Source organism: Notolepis coatsorum (assembly GCF_963971535.1).
Source record: "Notolepis coatsorum genome assembly, chromosome: 5".
Lineage (NCBI taxonomy): Eukaryota > Metazoa > Chordata > Actinopteri > Aulopiformes > Paralepididae > Notolepis > Notolepis coatsorum.
Window position 1 is genome coordinate 8,015,477 of NC_140169.1, and position 21,847 is coordinate 8,037,323.

The following is a 21,847-nucleotide window of genomic DNA, read 5'->3' on the forward strand; positions in this document are numbered from 1 at the left end:
CTCATCCGCCCAGTTCATCACACTTGAAGCCCTGTCCAGTTCAGACAGTTCAGTTCAGTCTAATATACAAAAGTGCATACGTCATTTGATAAAATATATACAACGTTTGGAGACACCTGAGAGATTGCGGAAGACACTGCTATGAGTAAAGCTGCCTTACTGAGATCACAGCTTTGCATTGTGTTTCCAATACAGTAGTGTCTGTTGTTCCAGTGGTTGTACAGCATTGCAAAACCTTGGACTGTGTTGGCTAAACCTGAAGTAACTTTGCATTAGGATGGCTAACGTGCGCTAGCATAAACTAACATAAGCTAGCATAAGCTAATGTAAGCTAGTGTAACGGTTGTGACATCGTCACCTTAAACTTCGATGCCCCGAGGGAGTTTCGAACCCAGGTCTCCCACGCCGCGGGCAACAGCACAGACCGCTATACCAAGAAGTGAACTCACTGCTTTGTAACGTGTCTATGTGTCTTTTGAGGATGAGAGTGAGTTTAACCCATAGCACCGCTACTCACCCCAGTCACTTCACAACATCTGAAGTCCATCGTGACTGCGCTTCACGGTACCATCCGCTACACTCACCCTCCTTAAACTCACTCCACCCAAGGCATCCGGGTCAGTCGGCACCAATGTAACGGTTAGGGATGTCCCGATCACGTTTTTTTGCTCCCGATCCGATCCCGATCATGTGATTTTGAGTATCTACCGATACCGATATTTCCCGATCCGATAAAAAAAAAAATATATATATATTTTTTTTTTTATTCAACAAACATGACCATGTTCACGTCTTAAACTCATACTGAGGCCTTAGTTTTGGTTTTAAATTGCATATCATCATTAATTTATTTATTGTCACACAGAGCAGAAGAATTTTGCCAAAACAAACCAATAGTATCCAGCTGCAGAACGGCAGACCAGCCACACTCTCAGACCCAAACGCATTTCCTTTGATTTAATTATACATCAAATGATTTATGTCAAGGATTGCAATGCCTCGCTTGAATGAAGTTAACTTTTCACCTGGATAACGTCAACATTCAGGGTGAATGTAATGTGAGAAATTGGGATTTAAAAAAAATAATAAAAATGTATTAATTTGGGTCTGAGAGTGTGGCTGGTCTGATTGATTGATTGATTGATTGATTGATTGATTGATTGACACACACACATTTTACACTGTACATTGGAATACTGACAAAGCCTTACTTGGTCATTTACTGTACAACTAGGTTAGGACATTTGTAGGGGCCAGTTTCGAATTGCAGTCTCCCGTAGGTGTCCCTTGAGAGAGGTTTTGAATGTGGGTAGTGATTCACATTCCTTTACAGCTTTAGGTAGGGCGTTCCACATTGATGTGGCATAATTGCGAAACGTGTTTAGTCCCTTGTTTGAGCCGAATCTGGGTTTTACATGATTTGTGGAGCTCCCTCTGGTGTTGTGATCGTGGTATTCACTGACCTTTGGGAAGTATTTTGACATGGACATGGGTACCTTGGTCGTGTAGTGTATCTTGTAGACCAGGCCCATTGCAAGTTGCTGTACTCTGTCGTCTACTCTAAGCCATCCTAGGTTGTCAAAGTGGGCAGGGGTGAGGTGGGTTCTAGGAGTCAGGTCAAGCAGTAGTCTGACTAGCTTGTTTTGAGATGTTTGTAATTTGTTTTTTAGTGCCTTTGAGGTGCTTTGGTACCATGAGGTGCAAGCATAGTCGTAGTACCCTTGAATGAGTGCTCCTGCTAGAGTCTTCAGGGTATTCTTGTTTACCAGAGAGGAGATCCGGTACAAGAATCGCGTTCGTTGGTTGACTTTTTTTTATTACATTGGATGCCATTTTGTCACAGGAAAGATTAGCCTCTAGGATGTAACCCAGGTAGGTAATTTCATCTTTCCTTGTGATAATATTGTCACCCACTGTCTGCCGTTCTGCAGCTGGATACTATTGGTTTGTTTTGGCAAAATTCTTCTGCTCTGTGTGACAATAAATAAATGAATGATGATATGCAATTTAAAACCAAAACTAAGGCCTCAGTATGAGATTAAGACGTGGACATGGTCATGTTTGTTGAATAAAAAAAAAAATCCTGATTTTTAATTTAATTTTTTTGTCGATCCCGACCTTCGGAAAATCACGTGAACGGCCCCGATCCCGATCACGTGATCGGATCGGGACATCCCTAGTAACGGTTGTCATATCGTCACCTTAAACTTCGATGCCCCGAGGGAGTTTTGAACCTGTGGTCTGCCGCACCACGGGTCGACAGCACAGACCGCTATATACCAAGAAGTGAACTCACTGCTTTGTAACGTGTCTGTGTGTCTTTTGAGGGTGAGAGTGAGTTTAACCCATAGCACCGCTACTCACCCCAGTCACTTCACAACATCTGAAGTCCTTCGTGACTAACGTAGACATAACGTGAACTAACATAAACTAGCATAATCTAGCATAAGTTTACCAGTGAGGAGTGATGTTAGAAATGATCAAAGCGATCAAACAGTGTTAAAAGCGCTGTACGTTTACAATTTTGACAATCAATCACTAAAACAAGAGTCTCCAAAGGCGGGTGACATTTGATCAAACGATGTCTACGTGCAGTTTAGTCCAGTTCAGTTCAACCTGGTTCTGTTAAGTTCAGCTCAGTTCAGCTCAGTTCAGTTCAAGATGGTTCTGTTCAGCTCAGTTCAGTTCAGTGTAGTCCAGTCTATAGTTTAGCACAGTAGTAGTGATCATCAGGTACGTGTAGGCGGCAGGCCAGTACACAACTGTTCAATCATCCATGTTAGCTCTCCTACGCATGAAGGCCAGTACAGAACTGTTCATCCTCCATGTTAGCTCTCCTACGCATGAAGGCCAGTACAGAACTGTTCATCCTCCATGTTAGCTCTCCTACGCATGAAGGCCAGTACAGAACTGTTCATCCTCCATGTTAGCTCTCCTACGCATGAAGGCCAGTACAGAACTGTTCATCCTCCATGTTAGCTCTCCTACACATGAAGGCCAGTACAGAACTGTTCAATCCTCCACGTTAGCTCTCCTACGCATGAAGGCCAGTACAGAACTGTTCAATCCCCCATGTTAGCTCTCCTACACATGAAGGCCAGTACACACCTGTTCATCCTCCACGTTAGCTCTCCTACGCATGAAGGCCAGTACAGAACTGTTCAATCCTCCATGTTAGCTCTCCTACACATGAAGGCCAGTACAGAACTGTTCAATCCTCCACGTTAGCTCTCCTACGCATGAAGGCCAGTACAGAACTGTTCAATCCCCCATGTTAGCTCTCCTACACATGAAGGCCAGTACAGAACTGTTCAATCCTCCACGTTAGCTCTCCTACGCATGAAGGCCAGTACAGAACTGTTCAATCCCCCATGTTAGCTCTCCTACGCATGAAGGCCAGTACACACCTGTTCATCCTCCATGTTAGCTCTCCTCCAATGCAGCTCAGCAACTAAAGTTCAAGGTCAATACAGCACAGTTCAGCTGTCACATTGCTTCAGCTCCATACGCTCCAATGTGTTCATTTCTGCTCAGTTCAGTTCAGCTTTTTTAAGCAGTATTATCTGACAGCCAGGGAACAGTCTGGGTTTGGTAAATATGGGACCTCCTTATTTCTTATTTTGAGTTTAAAGGCATGTGACCGAGTTCTCTGATGTTGGACACAGGAACTGGGATCCAGGGTTCAGATACATTTACTTTCAATTCAGTCAAACCAACATTTATACAGAAATTGATGTTTACTTGCTGATGATGGAACGTCAATTCTAATACACTTTAATTATATGGGATAATACAACCTGTTCATGCCAAAAGCTTTTCAATATTTGAATCAGCAAGAGAATCCAATGGAGGGGCCTCTCCGTGGGCTTATAGGTTCAACACATCACTGTCAACTCCTGTGTGTCTCCTATCTCTCTACACATGTTCACAGTGAACTATGTGACTAACTCTAGTCTGGACACGATGGCGCCTCCTAGTGGTCACAGGATCCATTTAATTTGAATCCACCGCTGCCATGTTGGTTGATGTCGATCAGGCTTTCATTCCCTGACGGTCAGGAGGTCAGGAGATTATTTAGATCATTCTGGTTGAGATGAGGGACCTTTACGACCTCCAGGACCAGTTTCATTTCAACCATCTGATGACCGTTAGTTTTCCACTGCAGCTCCAAACCAAGTCTTCAGTCCTACTGGCCTGATTATTATTATTATTCCCCCAGCAGCCAACAGGAAGTGTGCCGCCCGCTCACAGAGTGTTGCCCAGACTGCTGCTCACCAGGCCTTTGATATTGGTGACCGGCCTGATGTCATGGAGCTGCCTGCGTCGGTCCATAAACGCCGCCAACCGCGCCGTGTCCAACGGCGTTTTGGAGTACTCCCCGCCGTGCGCTCCCCCCCGGCCCACCCACGGGTGCTGCAGACAGGAAGTGGTGCTGGGCCTCTTCCTGGGGTCCAGCTGGAGAGCGGAGGACACAAAGTCCTTGGCCGCTTGGCTCACGTCCCTGAAGAAGTCCTCCGGGAAGCAGAAGTCCAGCCGGCAGACGTTGACGCAGGTCTCCTCGGGCGACTCGTCCAGGAATGGAGACACCCCGCTGAGCGTCACGTAGACCAGCACGCCCACGCTCCACACATCGGTCGCCACGGAGACAGGCGTGCCCTGGATGAGCTCGGGCGCGGCGAACTCGGGGTTGCCTAGCAACAGGTGGACGTAGCGGCGGTGGGCGGAGACTTGGACAGCGTCGCCGAGGTCCACGAGCTTAATGCAGGGGATGGGAGAGTGGAGGTCCAACAGGATGTTCTCTGGCTGAGGAGAGGAAGATAGGAGAGATTACACTGAGGGAGGGAGGGAGGGAGGGAGGGAGGGAGGGAGGGAGGGGGGGAGGGAGGGAGGGAGGGGTGGAGGGAGGGAGGGGTGGAGGGAATGATGGTTGGATGGAGGGGTGGGTTGATGGATCATGGGAGGAAGGGAAGGAGGGAAGGAAGAAAGGAAGGAAATAATGATGAAAAGGTGGGTGCGAGGGAGGGAAGGAAGGAAGGCATTATGGATGGATGGGTGGATGGATGGATAGATGAATGGATTATGGGAGGAAGGAGGAAGGGAAGGAAGAAAGGAAGCAAGGGATGGGTGGATGGATGGATAGATGAATGGATTATGGGAGGAAGGAGTAAGGGAAGGAAGCAAGGGATGGGTGGATGGATGGAAATGTGGGTTGATTGGGTGGGTGGGTGGGTGGATGGGTGGACTCTATAAGAGAGTACACCTACCTCACTATAATATATACTTGTATGTGCAATATGACAGATGTTGGGACAAAAATGGTATTCGTTAATGTGCAATATTTTTCGCCGATGTGAAATGTTTTTTTTTTCTGCTGTGATGATTTTTCAATGCTTTTTTAAAAACCTTGTTCCTGTGAATAAGTGCATCATATGTAGCAGAGGGTCTGAGTGGGTGCAGGAATGTGTGGTGAGCAGTGATGCCACAGATTACTTGTAAAAGTAATCTGATTACTGATTACTGATTACTCCTTTAAAAAGTAATCTAAGTTACTTTACTGATTACTTGATTATCAGAGTAACTTAGTTACTTTGAAAGTAACTAGGTTACGAAGTCGTTGTCGTTCCCCCAACAGTTTCTTTTTAAACGCTTTATTGAAAGTGCATAAATAGTTTTTAACTTGTTTCTCTGCACATAACGTAAATTGTTAAACTAGTGCTTCAGCTTCTGTACCATCAAGTATGGTAAAGCAACAGTCTATGATGCTCACAGCATTAGAGCAGCCAGCCAGTGGTTTTACAAAACCAGTGTATCACATCTAACAAATGCAGGCTGAACTATTCAATTATATCAACTGTAACTATTAAATTGTTTTTATAAATGTCTCTCTATAAACATACAATCAGTCTCTCTTTAACATGTAAATTAACTGTAAATCTGGCAAATAAGAGCTTTTGCTCTGCCACCATCAACCCTCCTGTACCTAGTCGAAGCGTCGGCTAGTGTTGTGATTCCAGATGCTTTCAATGCAATTGGATGTGCTGTTTTTAGCGGTAGACAGTATTTTGTTTCCTCCGTTTTTGCCAAGCGTTTTGGGGTGGAATTCTCCGGACGACGGAGCCCTGCTGTCACACGATTGGCGCATATGTCACATGACGTGCTGTGAAGACCCGCCCTACTCTGCCTCTGATTCGCAGACTGTGGATGGGGAATGTGATTGGACCAAAGCAGAGTCACTCACAGACAGAGGGTCCAGTCACGCCGCGGGACACATTCTTATATTTAACCCTTTCACTGCCACACAACGTCACTCCCAAATAAGAAAAACAGCTCAAAATGTATTTTTGACTGTCGAAAACGAAATAAAATACTGCATTCCGCCTGCATTATGAATTTATGATGAGATAGTAACGAAATAGTAACGCACAGCCACTTGGACAAGTAACTGCAATCAGATTACTGGCTTTTAAAGATTAACGCGTTAGATTACTATTTTCGGGGAAAAGTAATCAGATTACAATAACGCGTTACTGGCATCACTGGTGGTGAGTCAGTGAGTGTGGGTATGAGTGGTGTGGTAGAGTGGGTACAACACATGTGTGTATGGTAGTGTGTCTATAGGTACATAATGGATGTGTTGTGTGGTAGAGTGGGTACAACACATGTGTGTATGGTAGTGTGTCTATAGGTACATCATGGATGTGTTGTGTGGTAGAGTGGGTACAACACATGTGTGTATGGTAGTGTGTCTATAGGTACATCATAGATGTGTTGTGTGGTAGAGTGGGTACAACACATGTGTGTATGGTAGTGTGTCTATAGGTACATCATGGATGTGTTGTGTGGTAGAGTGGGTACAACACATGTATGTATGGTAGTGTGTCTATAGGTACATCATGGATGTGTTGTGTGGTAGAGTGGGTACAACACATGTGTGTATGGTAGTGTGTCTATAGGTACATCATGGATGTGTTGTGTGGTAGAGTGGGTACAACACATGTGTGTATGGTAGTGTGTCTATAGGTACATCATGGATGTGTTGTGTGGTAGAGTGGGTACAACACATGTGTGTATGGTAGTGTGTCTATAGGTACATCATGGATGTGTGGTGTGGTAGAGTGGGTACAACACATGTGTGTATGGTAGTGTGTCTATAGGTACATCATGGATGTGTTGTGTGGTAGAGTGGGTACAACACATGTGTGTATGGTAGTGTGTCTATAGGTACATCATGGATGTGTGGTGTGGTAGAGTGGGTACAACACATGTGTGTATGGTAGTGTGTCTATAGGTACATCATGGATGTGTTGTGTGGTAGAGTGGGTATGTAGGTATCGTGGTTTTAGGTGCTGCACGAACCAATCTCGTTGTACTGTATTGTGCAATGACAATAAATCGTTCTACTCTTCTACTTCTACTTCTAAAAACAGATCCAACAGAGCCTCGCCACCACACACACACACACTGACTGACCTTCAGGTCCAGGTGAGCCACGCGGCAGGTGTGCAGGTGCTGCAGAGCCTCCAGCGTGTCTCGGATGAAGAACGCCACCTTCTCCTCCATCAACTCATCGTGGGCCACCAGGTAGTCCAGGAGACGGCCGTCCTCCAGCCTGAAACACACAGGTCTTGTGAGGTCATTGGGTCTCATTCACCAACGGACTTAAGACAAAAGTCAAGAACAGTTTTTGTTGTACAGTAGCTCCACTTAAGACCTTTTAGGGGCAGATTTTGAGATTTACGAACGTTCCCTTCTCAGGGATTGGCTCTTAGCTAAGAGCAGGATTTAGGAGCGCTGAAGAGCAGGATTTAGGAGCGCTGAGGAGCAGGATTTAGGAGCGCTGAGGAGCAGGATTTAGGAGCGCTGAAGAGCAGGATTTAGGAGCGCTGAGGAGCAGGATTTAGGAGCGCTGAAGAGCAGGATTTAGGAGCGCTGAGGAGCAGGATTTAGGAGCGCTGAGGAGCAGGATTTAGGAGCGCTGAGGAGCAGGATTTAGGAGCGCTGAGGAGCAGGATTTAGGAGCGCTGAGGAGCAGGATTTAGGAGCGCTGAGGAGCAGGATTTAGGAGCGCTGAGGAGCAGGATTTAGGAGCGCTGAAGAGCAGGATTTAGGAGCGCTGAGGAGCAGGATTTAGGAGCGCTCAAGAGCAGGATTTAGGAGCGCTGAGGAGCAGGATTTAGGAGCGCTGAGGAGCAGGATTTAGGAGCGCTGAGGAGCAGGATTTAGGAGCGCTGAGGAGCAGGATTTAGGAGCGCTGAGGAGCAGGATTTAGGAGCGCTCAAGAGCAGGATTTATTATTTATTGTTGGTTTTATTTACATTTTTGGACATTGTTTATTGTATACATTGTAAGAGCCAGTGGAGAAACAAAAATGGCAGAGCTATTTACATTACAAAACAATAACTGTACTTAGTCAGTAGATTTCATTCACGGTTTTTGCTGCCCTGTCAGGGGCGCCTGGTGGTACTAAATCCAGATTGAACTCTGCCATTGGGAAGAGGAGATTTGGCCTGATCCATAGATGTGTGAATTGGCCATAATAAGGTAATTTATAGGCCTGATATTCTTTATTCTATATTCATATTTCAAATTGCAGGTGTCCGGAGGGCAAAATCCAGTACTGTATCTACAAAAAACCCTGTAAATCAACTGCCCTTTATTAATTTGCTTAAATTTTATAAAAAAATATTCTAATATTTTTTTGTTCTCACTTTTACTGTATTTTTGCTCCCATCCTGTTATGGTTTGTAACCGACCCCAATCGCACAACACAAGACAGGTATGAGAGTAAGCCAAGAACTGGGCATTTATTGAAACACACAGAAAATGGCACTGTCCCTTTAAGGGAGAACACAAATTACTGGATAACAAGACAGGGAAAAGGCACAGTGCCTTTAAGAGGCGAGCTGGCTAAGGGGAAGGCTAAGGGAAGGCTAACGGAAACAGGGCCGGGGCAAGGGACAAGGCAGGAAAAGGGAGGACTAGGAGGACTGGACAGGGAGGACTAGGAGGACTAGAGTGGGGAAACAGGGACAGAGGCCCGCGGAGGCGGGCTGGGGAGAGGGAGGACTGGAAGGACTAGACAGGGAGGACTAGGAGGACTAGACGGACTGGACGGAATGGACAGGGAGGACTGGAGAAAACAGGGTAAGGCCTTGGAACAGGGCGAGGGCTGGAGCTGCATACTGGGACAGAGAAAACAGGGTAAGGCCTTGGAACAGGGCGAGGGCTGGAGCTGCATACTGGGACAGAGAAAACAGGGTAAGGCCTTGGAACAGGGCGAGGGCTGGAGCTGCATACTGGGACAGAGAAAACAGACAAAGCCTGGGATACAAGCATTAATGAATGTTGCTGCTCTGCAGCTTCTCCCGGGATGGTTCGTCTGAGGAAGCAGACGGTGGACGTCAGAGCCGCTCTGCAGATTTCTCTCGGCAGATCTCCGAGGTGGTAAACGGGACCGAGAGGGAGAGAGGGAGCGGGTTAGCTCAGAGTACAGTGGGGAACAGAGCAGGTGACAGGAGTAGTGACTTGTCCCAAAACAGAGTAATCCAAGTGACTGAATCTTCGGTGTAAATACACACTGTGAGTAACGTCCCAAACATAAATCCACGTGATAGAATCTTCGGTGCAAATAAACACTGTGAGCGAAGTCCCAATAATAATCCAAGTGACAGTATCTTCGGTGTGAATACACACAGTCAGCGAAGTCCAAACAATAATCCAAGTGATAATATCTTCGGTGTGAATACACACAGTGAGCGATGTTAAAGCAAATATTATCCCAATGAACAGTCCAAAAAGCTGACACTGGGTGAGTGACAGTCTGACAAAGTGCGTAAAGAGAGCAGGATCAACAGGGCGAGCGCGTCGCCACGGGGAACGGGTTGTCCACGCGGAGGTCTGAGTGGTGCGCGACTGCTTGGAGTAAGCGCCGGTACGGAGGGCGCATCTGGCGCGGAGGTCTGAGTGGTGCGCGACTGCTTGGAGTACGCGCCGGTACGGAGGACGCATCTGGAGTGCGTCTGAATGCGCGTCTGGAGTGAAGAGCGCGTCTGCGCGGAAGAGCGCGCCAGGCTCGGAGGTCTGGATGGTGCGCGTCTGCTTTGAGTACGTGCCGGTACGGAGAGCGCATCTGCTGCGCGGAGGTCTGGAGTGGAACACCGGAATACCTCCCGTAGAGGTTTAGAGAGCCTCTAGGTCTGGATGCGCGTCTGGACGTCTGCTGCGCGGAGGTCTGAAGTGGAACACTGGAATACCTCCCGTGGAAGTTTAGAGAGCGCAATCCAGTGTCTCCTTCCAGGCAAACGGCGACAGGAGGCGAAGGCTAGAGCGCATCTAACGCCAGAGATGAAAACAGCATAACAGACAGAGAACCTCCCGAAGGAGTCTTGGTGATAGAGATATGATACGGAATGATACGGGACGACCCGACAAGGGACAGAGGGGAAGAGCGAGGTACTTAAAGCCCACAGGGGAACTAATTAGGATAAACATCAGGTGCGTGAAGGTAATTGATACTTGAACTAGAAGTGTGTGTTCGGCACCAGACCAATCAAACACATAATGACAGGTAGTCCAAGGGTGTGGCTGCTGAAGAGCAAACGAACGCGAGGGTGGGGGCTAGTGAGGTGAGGAGAATGCAATTGATTAACAGAAAACTAAAGGAACAGAGCGAGTAGGCTTAAAGGAACAGAGCGAGTAGGTGAGCAACGGACAAAACCTCACACATCCCAATTTAGTCGTTATGCCAATTCCCTTCCTGGTCGTTGCACGCACTGTCCCACTGTCGGCCTAGGGAGGGTGTAGAACTACCACATGCCTCCTCCGATACATGTAGAGTCAGCCAGCCGCTTCTTTTCACCTGACGGCGAGGACTCTCACTGGGGGAATGTAACGCGTGAGGAGGTTCACGCTATTTCCCCCCCCGATCCCCTCCCTGCTGAACAGGCGCCCCGACCGACCAGTAGGAACCGCAGTTTACAACGACCACATACCCCACTGGCTTCCCACCCGCTAACACCGCCAATTGTGTTAGTAGGGACGACTGACCAAGCCGGAGGCACCGCTGACAGCTGGATTCGATCCCAGAGTCTCTGCGGTGGTAGGTGAGTGCATTCTCCACTGCGCTACAAAGCCGCCCATTTGCTTAGATGTTTTGTACACTTGATGATCTCAAGAAAGTGCTGAATGTGTGTGCGCTGAGGCAGGTGGCCAGGAGCGCAACAAGACGGTATAAATATGTAATATTAATACAGTCTATTCCACTATAGCTATAGTGTGCTGTATGATGACATAATACATTTGAACTCAATCAGTGCCAGACCCGATGATAGTCGGGTTATCTCGCCATGCGTTGAGCGCCAGGACCCCCGAAAACCCGAGTATAGTCGGTTTTCATCGTTATTTCTTTTATTCACTATAACTCATCAAAATGATCACAGCTGCGATGCCCTGAATGAGATACGTCACTCATTGACTTGAACGTGCGTTCCCGTTTACTTAATTTGCATACAGACACGCCTCTCCAGCACATCATAATGCCGTGGGCAAAAACAGGTTCGGCATGTCCTGTATTCAACAGGTAGTGAGGAAGCACTTTGCGACGGATCAAAATTAGATTCGATTCAAATGTATTGTCATCACACAGCACACTATATACCTATAGTGGAATAGACTGTATTAATATTCCACATTTATACCGTCTTGTTGCGCTCCTGGCCACCTGCCGCAGCGCGCGCGCGCGCACACACACACACACACACACACACACACACACACACACACACACACACACACACACACACACACACACACACACACACACACACACACACACACACACACACACACACACACACACACACACACACACACACACACACACACACACACACACACACACACACACACAATCTGTCAGTAACCCACTTCCCTCTTCATCATACATTTGTTCCATGGGGCAAATGACACAGTATAACTTGTGTATGATTCTATCTCATACAGCTCTGTAACATGAGTAGTAACTCCTGCCACGCAGCACTGATGCTCCGGGGCAGAAAGCGGAGCTCCTAGGGCCTAACAAAAATAATAGTTGGTTTCAGGTTGGTTGTCAGTTTGGCCATGGGTAGGTAGGGAATTATTATTATTTATTTTTTTTTTTATTCTTTCCCACGGCGACTATGGATAGGGAATTTCTTTATTTAATTAACCCTTTCACTGCCACACGACAGAAGGTTAGCCCTTTACTATCACACAACCGCGGAGCTAATGATGCTAATGATGGAGCATCGCCGTCGGTTGTGTGATAGTAAAGGGCTAACCTTCTGTATTGTCACAGTGAAAGGGTTAACCGGCTGTCGTGTGGCAGTGAAAGGGTTAAAATGTTCACAACAACATGGATGCATGTACTCTGCCAGCATGTTTAATATCCATAATACTAAATGTTTGACTAAGATTTCTATGAAACTTTATTCTAAAAAAAAAAAAAAAAAACGGATTTTTTTTTTTTTTAATATATAATTTTTTTTTTAAACTCATAAAATATATTGGGTCGCACCTAAATCGGCAGGGTCGGTCGGCAACCTGAAACCAACCATTATTTTTGTTAGGCCTAGAGTGCTTGACACACATGGACAGTTTGAAGTAACACCTCATTGTGGCTTTTTAAACCGTCAATGATTACAAGCTAGTGGACGGTGGTAGCAGGTCCAGGTCAGGGGTTTAGACTTGAGACCAAGTAATAATGAATGAATATTTATTAAAACATGTAAGCTGGACCCTGGCCAAGGTTAATAAGTATATGTGAATTAGTGTCCATGCCATACGAAATGTGCACACGAAGCAGAGCAGAGGGCCTGGTGTGTGTGTGTGTGTGTGTGTGTGTGTGTGTGTGTGTGTGTGTGTGTGTTAGTGTTACTGTGTTATTTCCTGGTAGGTAAATGCTCTCATTGCCGTTTCTTGTACATCCAGTAATTTCTGTTAGTAACTTCCCTAATTTCACTTTGTGCAACATTCCCAGAAAACGATTTCATGCTGAAACTAACTGTACGACAAGTCAGCAGGAATCCTGCAGCAAAACACTTCACTACCACGTTTAATACCAGCCCTTTCTGTTCAACCTCTCTCTCCCTCTCTCTGTCACTACTCTTCTCTTTCTTTCTCCCTTTCTCTCTCCATCTCTCTCTCTCTCCTTCTACACCCCATCTCTCTCTCCTTCTACACCCCATCTCTCTCTCCTTCTACACCCCACCCCTCTCTCTCTCTCTCTCTCTCTCTCTCTCATATCTCCTCTGAACTCTGTGTGTGTGTGTGTGTGTGTGTGTGTGTGTGTGTGTGTGTGTGTGTGTGTGTGTGTGTGTGTGTGTGTGTGTGTGTGTGTGTGTGTGTGTGTGTGTGTGTGTGTGTGTGTGTGTGTGCGTGTGTGTGTAGGTGTGTGTGTGTGTGCGTGCGTGCATGCATGTGTGTGTTTGTGTGTGTATGCATGTGCACTTTTCTCACAAGGCTAGCCTTCGCTACATCCTGTAAGTCAAAGTAATGAATATAGATTTGTTGAGACAGAGAGAGAGATAGAAAGAGAGAAAGAGCGATAGAGAGACACACACGCTTTCCACTTTAAGAGGAAATAACTAATCCTACTTCCTTTTTCCTCTGTAAGCTGTTGAGAAGAGGTGAGATGCATTATGAGATTGGTAGTCATAATCAAATCATTGACTTTTAAACAGATGGTGTATTATTCACAGGGTCAAGACGCCACCATGACTGACTCAGACGCACACGCCCACACACACACACACACACACACACACACACACACACACACACACACACACACACACACACACACACACACACACACACACACACACACACACACACACACACACACACACACACACACACACACACACACACACACGTCACACACACACACACACACACACACACACACACACACACACACACGTCACACACACACACACACACACACAGCTCACGCCCGACTCTGTGGAGATGTCACGCTAAGATGTGTACTGTACGTACTGTACTACTATAGGGCAGCGCAGTGATCTCCTAATAAAACAAGTCATTAGAATAATATAAGCTATACTGTTCATTCATTACTCACGTAGACTATACAGTACGTGCGCGCGCGCGCGCGTGTGTGTGTGTGCGTGCGCTGAACAGGTGGCCAGGAGCGTGCAACAAGACGGTATAAATATGGAATATTAATACAGTCTATTCCACTATAGATACATCCATGCAATTAGCTTTAGTTCTTATTTATTCATCCACTGTCATTTGCTGTGTTGGTGTAGTGTTTTTATTTTATTTTTTTTACCTGAAACGGCTATCGACAGGCAACAGATAGGGGTTTAATTCGATCTATATCGTATTAAAAAATATGCACGCCCGAGCCGCTAGAGGTCGCCAAAGTGGCGCTGGTGGACAAATCGTATACGGGTAAGAGGTACTCAAGGACCAACTAGTAGAAGTCAAACTTTATATTAGTTGCTGAATACTTTTAGTCACACTTACAGCTCCAGGACCAGCATTAAGGAAGTAGGAGTCTCGTAGGTGTCCAGCAGCGCCACCAACTGGTGGTTCTGAACGTGGCGGAGGATGTCGGCCTCGTGAGCAACCTGCTCCTTCTTCTGCATCTTCTTACTCACAAACTTCACGGCAACCTGGAGATAATAAATACAAACTAAATACAAACTTCATGGCAACCTGAAGATAATTCATACAAACTTCACCTCAACCTGGAGATAATCAGTCAATGAATCACATACCTCCTTCTTGGTCGTCTTGTTCAGACACTTCCTCACCACTGAAAACCTTCCCCTGGAAGAGAGAGAGAGAGAGAGAGAGAGAGAGAGAGAGAGAGAGAGAGAGAGAGAGAGAGAGAGAGAGAGAGAGAGAGAGAGAGAGAGAGAGAGAGAGAGAGAGAGAGAGAGAGAGAGAGTCTTATAAAAGAGTCTTATCTTTCTTTTGAAAGATAACATTCTGAAGTCTCTTACACCAGGGGTTCTCAACCTTTCTGCTGCCAAGGCACCACTGTGTCCAATAAAATATTCCAGGGCACCCCTACATACGATAAAGACTTTTCCGGTCCTGTCTTTTTTGCTACAATGATGACAAAAGTGCTTGCTTTAAAAAAATATTGTATTTAAGAAACCAGGAAACACATTTGTGTGTATATGCAGGCTATATAATGCATTATTAACAGGTGTTTCAGGTCTAAATGGCTTAGTACTGTTGACATTACACTGCTTGTAGTAGTAAATCAAATAGTATATTTCTTTAAATAAAATTACAGAAAATTATCACTAAAGTGCTATCTGTTGCAGCTGCAAACTTTTCCATAAAAATAGCATATTTGGATAAGTGTGACCATTTCTCAAAAACTGAAAATCATGTATTTTTTTTTAATACAGAAAAGGATCACTAAAGTGCTATCTGTTGCATCTGCACTGTTCTCCATAAAAATAGCGTATTTGGATAAGTTTGACCATTTCTCAAAAACAGAAAATCATGTATTTTTTTTAAATACAGAAAAGAATCACCAAGTTACCATTTCTCAAAAAATATTAATAAATACAGAAAATAAGCACTTGTTCACTCAGTGGACATTTCTAGCTCAATGCGAGGTCTGTTGCTGGCTAATAATACGGTCAATACGTGGGGAGATCTTTGACAAGGCAACACACATGTCATCCTCAAGGCTCAACTTGGCCCTATATTTTGTTTTCAGAGCTGTCATGGATGAAAAGCCAGCTTCACACAGATATGTGGTGCTGAATGGTATCAACACTGCTGCATCATGAGATACTTGGTACTCAGCACCACACTGAAACTAGCTCTCCAGGTGGTATCAGATGAGATTTCAATGAGTTCTTCCAAGAGTTTGGATGGAGATGTGTCAGGAAGCTTTGTCTCAATGTTGTCTGTACATTTTTCTTTTATCCAGAGTAACTTGGTGATCCTTTTCTGTGTTTTGAGAAATGGTCAAACTTATCCAAATATTGTATTTTCATGGAAAACAGTGCAGCTGCAACAGATAGCACTTTAGTGATACTTTTCTGTAATCCAAAAAGAATTAAAAAAAATATATATATATTTTTTTATTTTTTTAATCTCAAGGCACCCCTGGCAGCCCTCTGCGGCACCCGTGTTGAGAACCGCTGTCTTACACAATAAAGAAAAATCTATTTTAGTACTAATGAAATAGAGTAACATAGGGCTGAAATTGAGTTGTACTTGTAATTGTGTACTGACGTTTTTCTCTAGTAGTCCAAATAAATAATATCCAAAGAAATTGGTATGAGCTGGAAAACACGGTGGGTCCATAGCCTGAAGTCTTATATAGTACAGGTCCAAATTTTATAAAAATCCATTCAGAAATGGGTGATTAAGAGCGATTTTGTGTAAAAAAAAAATAAAGTTCTCCAGTATTACATTTCCTCATTGACAGTAATGCATTATGTGTGTTCTTCACTTCCTGTTTTCGCTCATCGATTTTCACCTAGATCCCTAATTCGCACAACCACAGGTGGGGTATCATTGGAAAGCTACACTCATTGGCTACAAGCCTGTCCAATAATTCTCGCAATCGGCGAATGATTGACAGTTCCAGAGCCTCGGGAGTCTGGGGTGGTAATCTGACTCTCTTGTGTACAAAGTCACACGGCTGACATATCGGCATGTAACGTAAGAACCGCTGAACGGATTTTGTCGAGTGAGGTGGGATTCGAACAGCAAAAAATTGGGTTTTAATTCTATATATTATATCTTTTATAAAAAATGCAGACCCGAGCCGTCAGACGCTCGCAAAGTGGCATGTCGCACGGTGGGCAAATCATCCTAAAGAGGGCCCGCCGGCGGGTCGTTGCACGATATGTGTTTGCTCACGTCTCTGACAAATTGACCCATATTCATGATTATTTCCATCCAAAGTCCATCATCTAATGAATTATTAATATATAAGAATGATAAATAACCTATATGAAATCCGTGGGCTGTTTCTATATGAGGAATGACCACCCTCGTTCTCCGTGTCTGATCGTTAAACTGACATGGACATTACGTCCACCGTCAAGAGATACTTGTATTACTGTAGTTTGTTTTTTCTTGATTTGAAGATGTGAAAATATTTGTAATAATATTTGGAATGGTGTGTGTCTGGAGAACAAAAGCATCTAGATGTGCATCAGTACCTCCGTTACCAGTAACTGCATTTGCGATTTTTCATACCAGGACAACCCATGACAACTCTATAAATATATATATATACTACATATATATTCATGGAATTGGCGTAATTGAAGGCTGCTCTTTGCGTAACGTAGGAGAGGAGAGGCGGGAAGCATGCTACTTTCCAAATATGATTACAAATATTTCCGTGGGTCCAAACAAAGAAACAGGGCAGTCCTACAGGTCCTACAGGTAGTTTTGACAGCAGTCCTACAGGTAGTTTTGACAGCAGTCCTACAGGTAGTTTGACAATAGTCTTACAGGTAGTTTTGACAGCAGTCCTACAGGTAGTTTTGACAGCAGTCCTACAGGTAGTTTGACAATAGTCCTACAGGTAGTTTTTGAAGACGAACAGATGGTGTGCCTAGGCAGAGTGTGCTACGTCAATGTAGCTCATAAGATACAAAAATATATATTAATATCTGTGTAATAAAATATCTATCTATCTATCTGTCCACCTCATTATCCGTGCTTTCCCGAATTCATATTTATATTCGGGCTCATCCCTAATGTAAACAACAACATTCAAATGCCTTTCTCCTCCTGTGTGTGAAAGGAGCGCCACGCCGGGTTTTCCTTTTTACCCGCTGAATGCCACCATCGGCGCCAATGTTAACGTTAATATCGCCTAATCTATGTTTTAAATTATGGCTATGTGTCTAATCTGCCCATCGCATTATCAAAGACTATTTTCCAGTCAGTGCTGTCAAGGCAGATTGGTTTTTTATCGCGTCGTTTCCGTTTCAGAGCATTTAGAAAAGCCCCCGTTTTGAAATAAAAAAAACAGCCCATTCTGGGGCATTCTATGAAATCGTCTTTTACTGGAATATTCCACAACGTTGATATTCATAGAATGCCCCAGAATGGGCTGTTTTTTTATTTCAAAACGGGGGCTTTTCTAAATGCTCTGAAACGGAAACGACGCGATAAAAAACCAATCTGCCTTGACAGCACTGACTGGAAAATAGTCTTTGATAATGCGATGGGCAGATTAGACACATAGCCATAATTGAATCGTTTTCAAATAAACGCTAGATGATCAATATTATACGTGCACGCAAGCACATTCGAGCCGCGCACGGATAATCGCCGCGTTGATTTCCTCTTGGACTTTTACAGTGAAACCGAAAGAGGACATTTCACAAAACAGCTTATAACTTCATCAAACTTACTCTGATTATCCTAACACTGATAACATAGAGTCCTTACCTGACATCAGATGGTATCCAACTGGTATATTCCAATTCCTGATCACCATTCGAAAAAATCGATAAGTGTATGATCCAACGCGATACAGTAGAACTCCATGATCCGCGGGGCTCAAGGCCTCTACATGCTACAGCAACTTCAAAGCAACTTCAACACAACATCAGCGCGATTTCAGCGCGGTTGTTGTTTAGGGTCTTGTAGACTGTGTTGCGAGGATGCTGCGTACATGTCTCCAAAATCTAACCTAAACAACCGTTGCGTTGATATTGCGTAGCAGTGATTGGTTGGTTAGCGAATGGGGGCGGGGCTGTCATAGAATAATATTGGTCTCGCAGAGAATACCATCCGCCATTGTTGTAGCCAGCCAGCGTTGATGCTAAATAATTAGCGTCACATAGCTGGCCTTTTTCTGAAAACCCAAGCACATATTGTTCCATAGCATACGCCTTCAGTTGATCATGACAAATCCTCTCTTACCTTAACGATTAAAAAGCCTCCATAATTGAGTAAATAAAGCTGTAGCCAGCCAGCTAGCATTGGTGCTATTTAAAATGCTATCCACATTAGCTACATAGCTAACCAACTAAATACAATGGTATCCTGAGGTAACTTTAACGTTAAATACAACGTTTGCTAGTCGAAATGACTGGACACACACAGGGACAAGTTAAACATCAATCAATTAATTTATTCCAATAGGTAGTTTGAGCTGCATGTGAGCCGAGGTCCTCTCCATTGGAAACTAATGACGTTACGGTAACGTTAGCTCGAAAAGCACAGAAAGTTAAGCTGCTAGCAACAGACACTATAACACTTCCGGTCGGGGGATTTCAAAATAAAAGAGCGACGTCTAAAATCACCGGAAATACGTTTATTTTGTACATTATCTAACGTTAACACGAACCTAAACTAACTTTGCGCGGCGATGTTGCAGAAGCATAAAGGCATAGTGTCTAAAACACCGTTGCTTTGTCGATGTTGTGTTGCAGTTGCTTTGAAGTTTCTGTAGCATGCAGAGGCCTTCAGAGGATCCAGAATGAACTCTGATAACCCCGGCTGCATCAGTGGACTGGAAAATGTGGAGTACCGGATTTTTTCCCCCATTCATTTTCATTGAGTCCATTCCAAAATCCCTTATGTCATCTGGGAGATGACAGGGGGCGCTTTTTTCCACAATGATCGCCGGCGCCGCTCGGCTATACTCGGGTAGGCTCGGGTGATGCAATATGATTTCAGATCGCTAAAAAAAATATATATATATATATATAATTCCGAGAAATCTCGTGAGTGGCTTTCAACCACCTATAAATAAACTTACCTCCCAATCTCACAGATCTCAGAAAAGGTCGAGTCAAAGTTGTCTTTCCACTGAATACCAGTTCCATCATAGCTGGAGTCTAAAGAGGAGGAGGAGGAGGGAGGGATTAGTTAGCTGCAACTTCAGTTAAACCCTAGTTTTGTGTGTGTGTGTGTGTGTGTGTGTGTGTGTGTGTGTGTGTGTGTGTGTGTGTGTGTGTGTGTGTGTGTGTGTGTGTGTGTGTGTGTGTGTGTGTGTGTGTGTGTGCGTGTGTGTGCGTGTGTGTGTGTGTGTGTGTGTTTTAAACTACAAGCTAGCTTGCCTTCCTGCAGGTATTACCCACTCAATACAATCTGTCCACTTGGTATCCTCAAACTCACAGTCCATTCTGTTTAAACCATCAGGATTCACAACACGTAGAATCCATTGCACACATAACAAACGGATGTAATGCATCCAAACACCTGTACATCGCTCGTCATGACCGTATTGTGGACATTGTGTCTGATGTGGTACGGAACATATCACCATCTAGTGCAGCAATGTACAAACATGCCAGAGTGAAACCAGAGTGGTTTGGCCTTACCAACGATGTTTTTGCTAATGTAGCAGTCTGGAAAATATGGTATATTATTCAGAACTGCTGACTGTGTTTATATCCCTTTTTGGTACACAAAGACATTCTAACTAGTGTCATTGATTCACACGAACAATGACACAAACGTCCCCTTCTGAAGAGCATTGGAATACGGATTATAAATGACAATACTGATTCATATTCTACAATGCGTCTCCCCTTGTGACTGGCAGGCGGGACCTGCAGGGGGCAGTAGCAGGCAGAGAGCCGCGGAGAGAGTTGGGAGATAATAAAGGGAGGAGTCCAGCGGAAGTCGCTCTCTTCGGCAGTGAACTTAATCAGTAGTCGCAGCTAACGGGGCTCCGGATAGCCCTGTTGTTAACGTTATGCCAGGGGGCCCCGTAAGAGGATAACGGGTGATAACGAGTACTGGCTAGTGGACACGATATCCTAGCAGTACCAGCGGTATTATATGAACAATGAGTGCATAGACAGGCACTAGTAATCGGGTTATAGCAGTTACAGTGTGCGGTATAGGTAACGTGCGGTTAAACAATTATTCCAGTCTTTAAGTACCGAGTTATAGTAGCTACAGTGTGCGGTATAGAGCGTGCGCCCCAAGACGAACGTGGGCCAACAACCAGTCTGCGCCGGCTGACTTCGACCAGACCTGCGACCGGCTGCCTGCGTTCAGCCTGCCCCGGAGGACTTCACTCAGATCTGCACCAGGCTGCCTGCGGCCAACGGGAGTTCCGCCCATCCTACAGGGGTCGCCATCACTCAGTACATGCTCTCAGCCGGCGCTGCCTCTCTGCCTAGCTCCGCCTGCTGACACCCTCGCGAAAGCGTTCGACGCCATCTTGCCTCCCGGACAACAGTGGAGTGGCGAGGCGGCCATTTCGGATGAGTACAAATGAGCATAGATGCTCCCGATTCCATATACAGTACACAGTGTGGTGCAGCCCGCGGGCGAAAGTAACGTTGCTATGACCAGTTCTTAGCGGTACCCCGAACAATATATGCCGGCATTAAGATAGGACTTATAGGTATTTTGTGGGCTCACTCTTTTATTTTATTCCTTTTCTTTGAGCGTGATAAGGCGTGTATTTCCTAAATAATTCCCGTTCTGTGAATCCCTTTATTCTCTTCCCTATGCTCCCCCCTTCCTTCCCCATATTCTCAACCGGGGACAGTAAGAGTGTAATTCCTTAGAGAAGGTAAATACTGTGTTCCGCCCAGACGTGGGCAGCGTTTAGTCTGGGTACCTGAGAGCACTTGGTGCCTGGGTGTAATATTATAATTGACTCATGCCATTGATTCATGCCAGTAATTATTGTATGGATATCCATGGTGCAGTAATCACCAGACGTAGCATTGTTGTAACTAGGCTGAGTTACAATACAGTCATCCAGAACGGGAGCACTGTGTGTGTGTCTTTCATTATTTCTAACCCTAACCCTAACCCTTTAATACGGGTAATATATGTAACCTTAACCCCTTCCTATTCTACCTTTTCC

General features: G+C 45.0%; 1 protein-coding gene across 1 annotated transcript in view; it reads right to left on the reverse strand.

Annotated features, from left to right (window-relative positions):
- Positions 1 to 3,858: 3,858 nt before the first annotated feature.
- The window catches only part of LOC311229257 (kalirin-like), a gene marked incomplete at its 5' end in the record, with an annotated part of 611,135 nt that continues 593,146 nt past the window's right edge, over positions 3,859 to 21,847 (reverse strand). Inside the window, 5 exon segments of the mRNA XM_084315324.1 lie at positions 3,859 to 4,803; positions 7,471 to 7,609; positions 14,533 to 14,681; positions 14,787 to 14,838; positions 19,775 to 19,853. Of these exon segments, the coding sequence (XP_084171450.1) occupies positions 4,246 to 4,803; positions 7,471 to 7,609; positions 14,533 to 14,681; positions 14,787 to 14,838; positions 19,775 to 19,853 (977 nt within the window).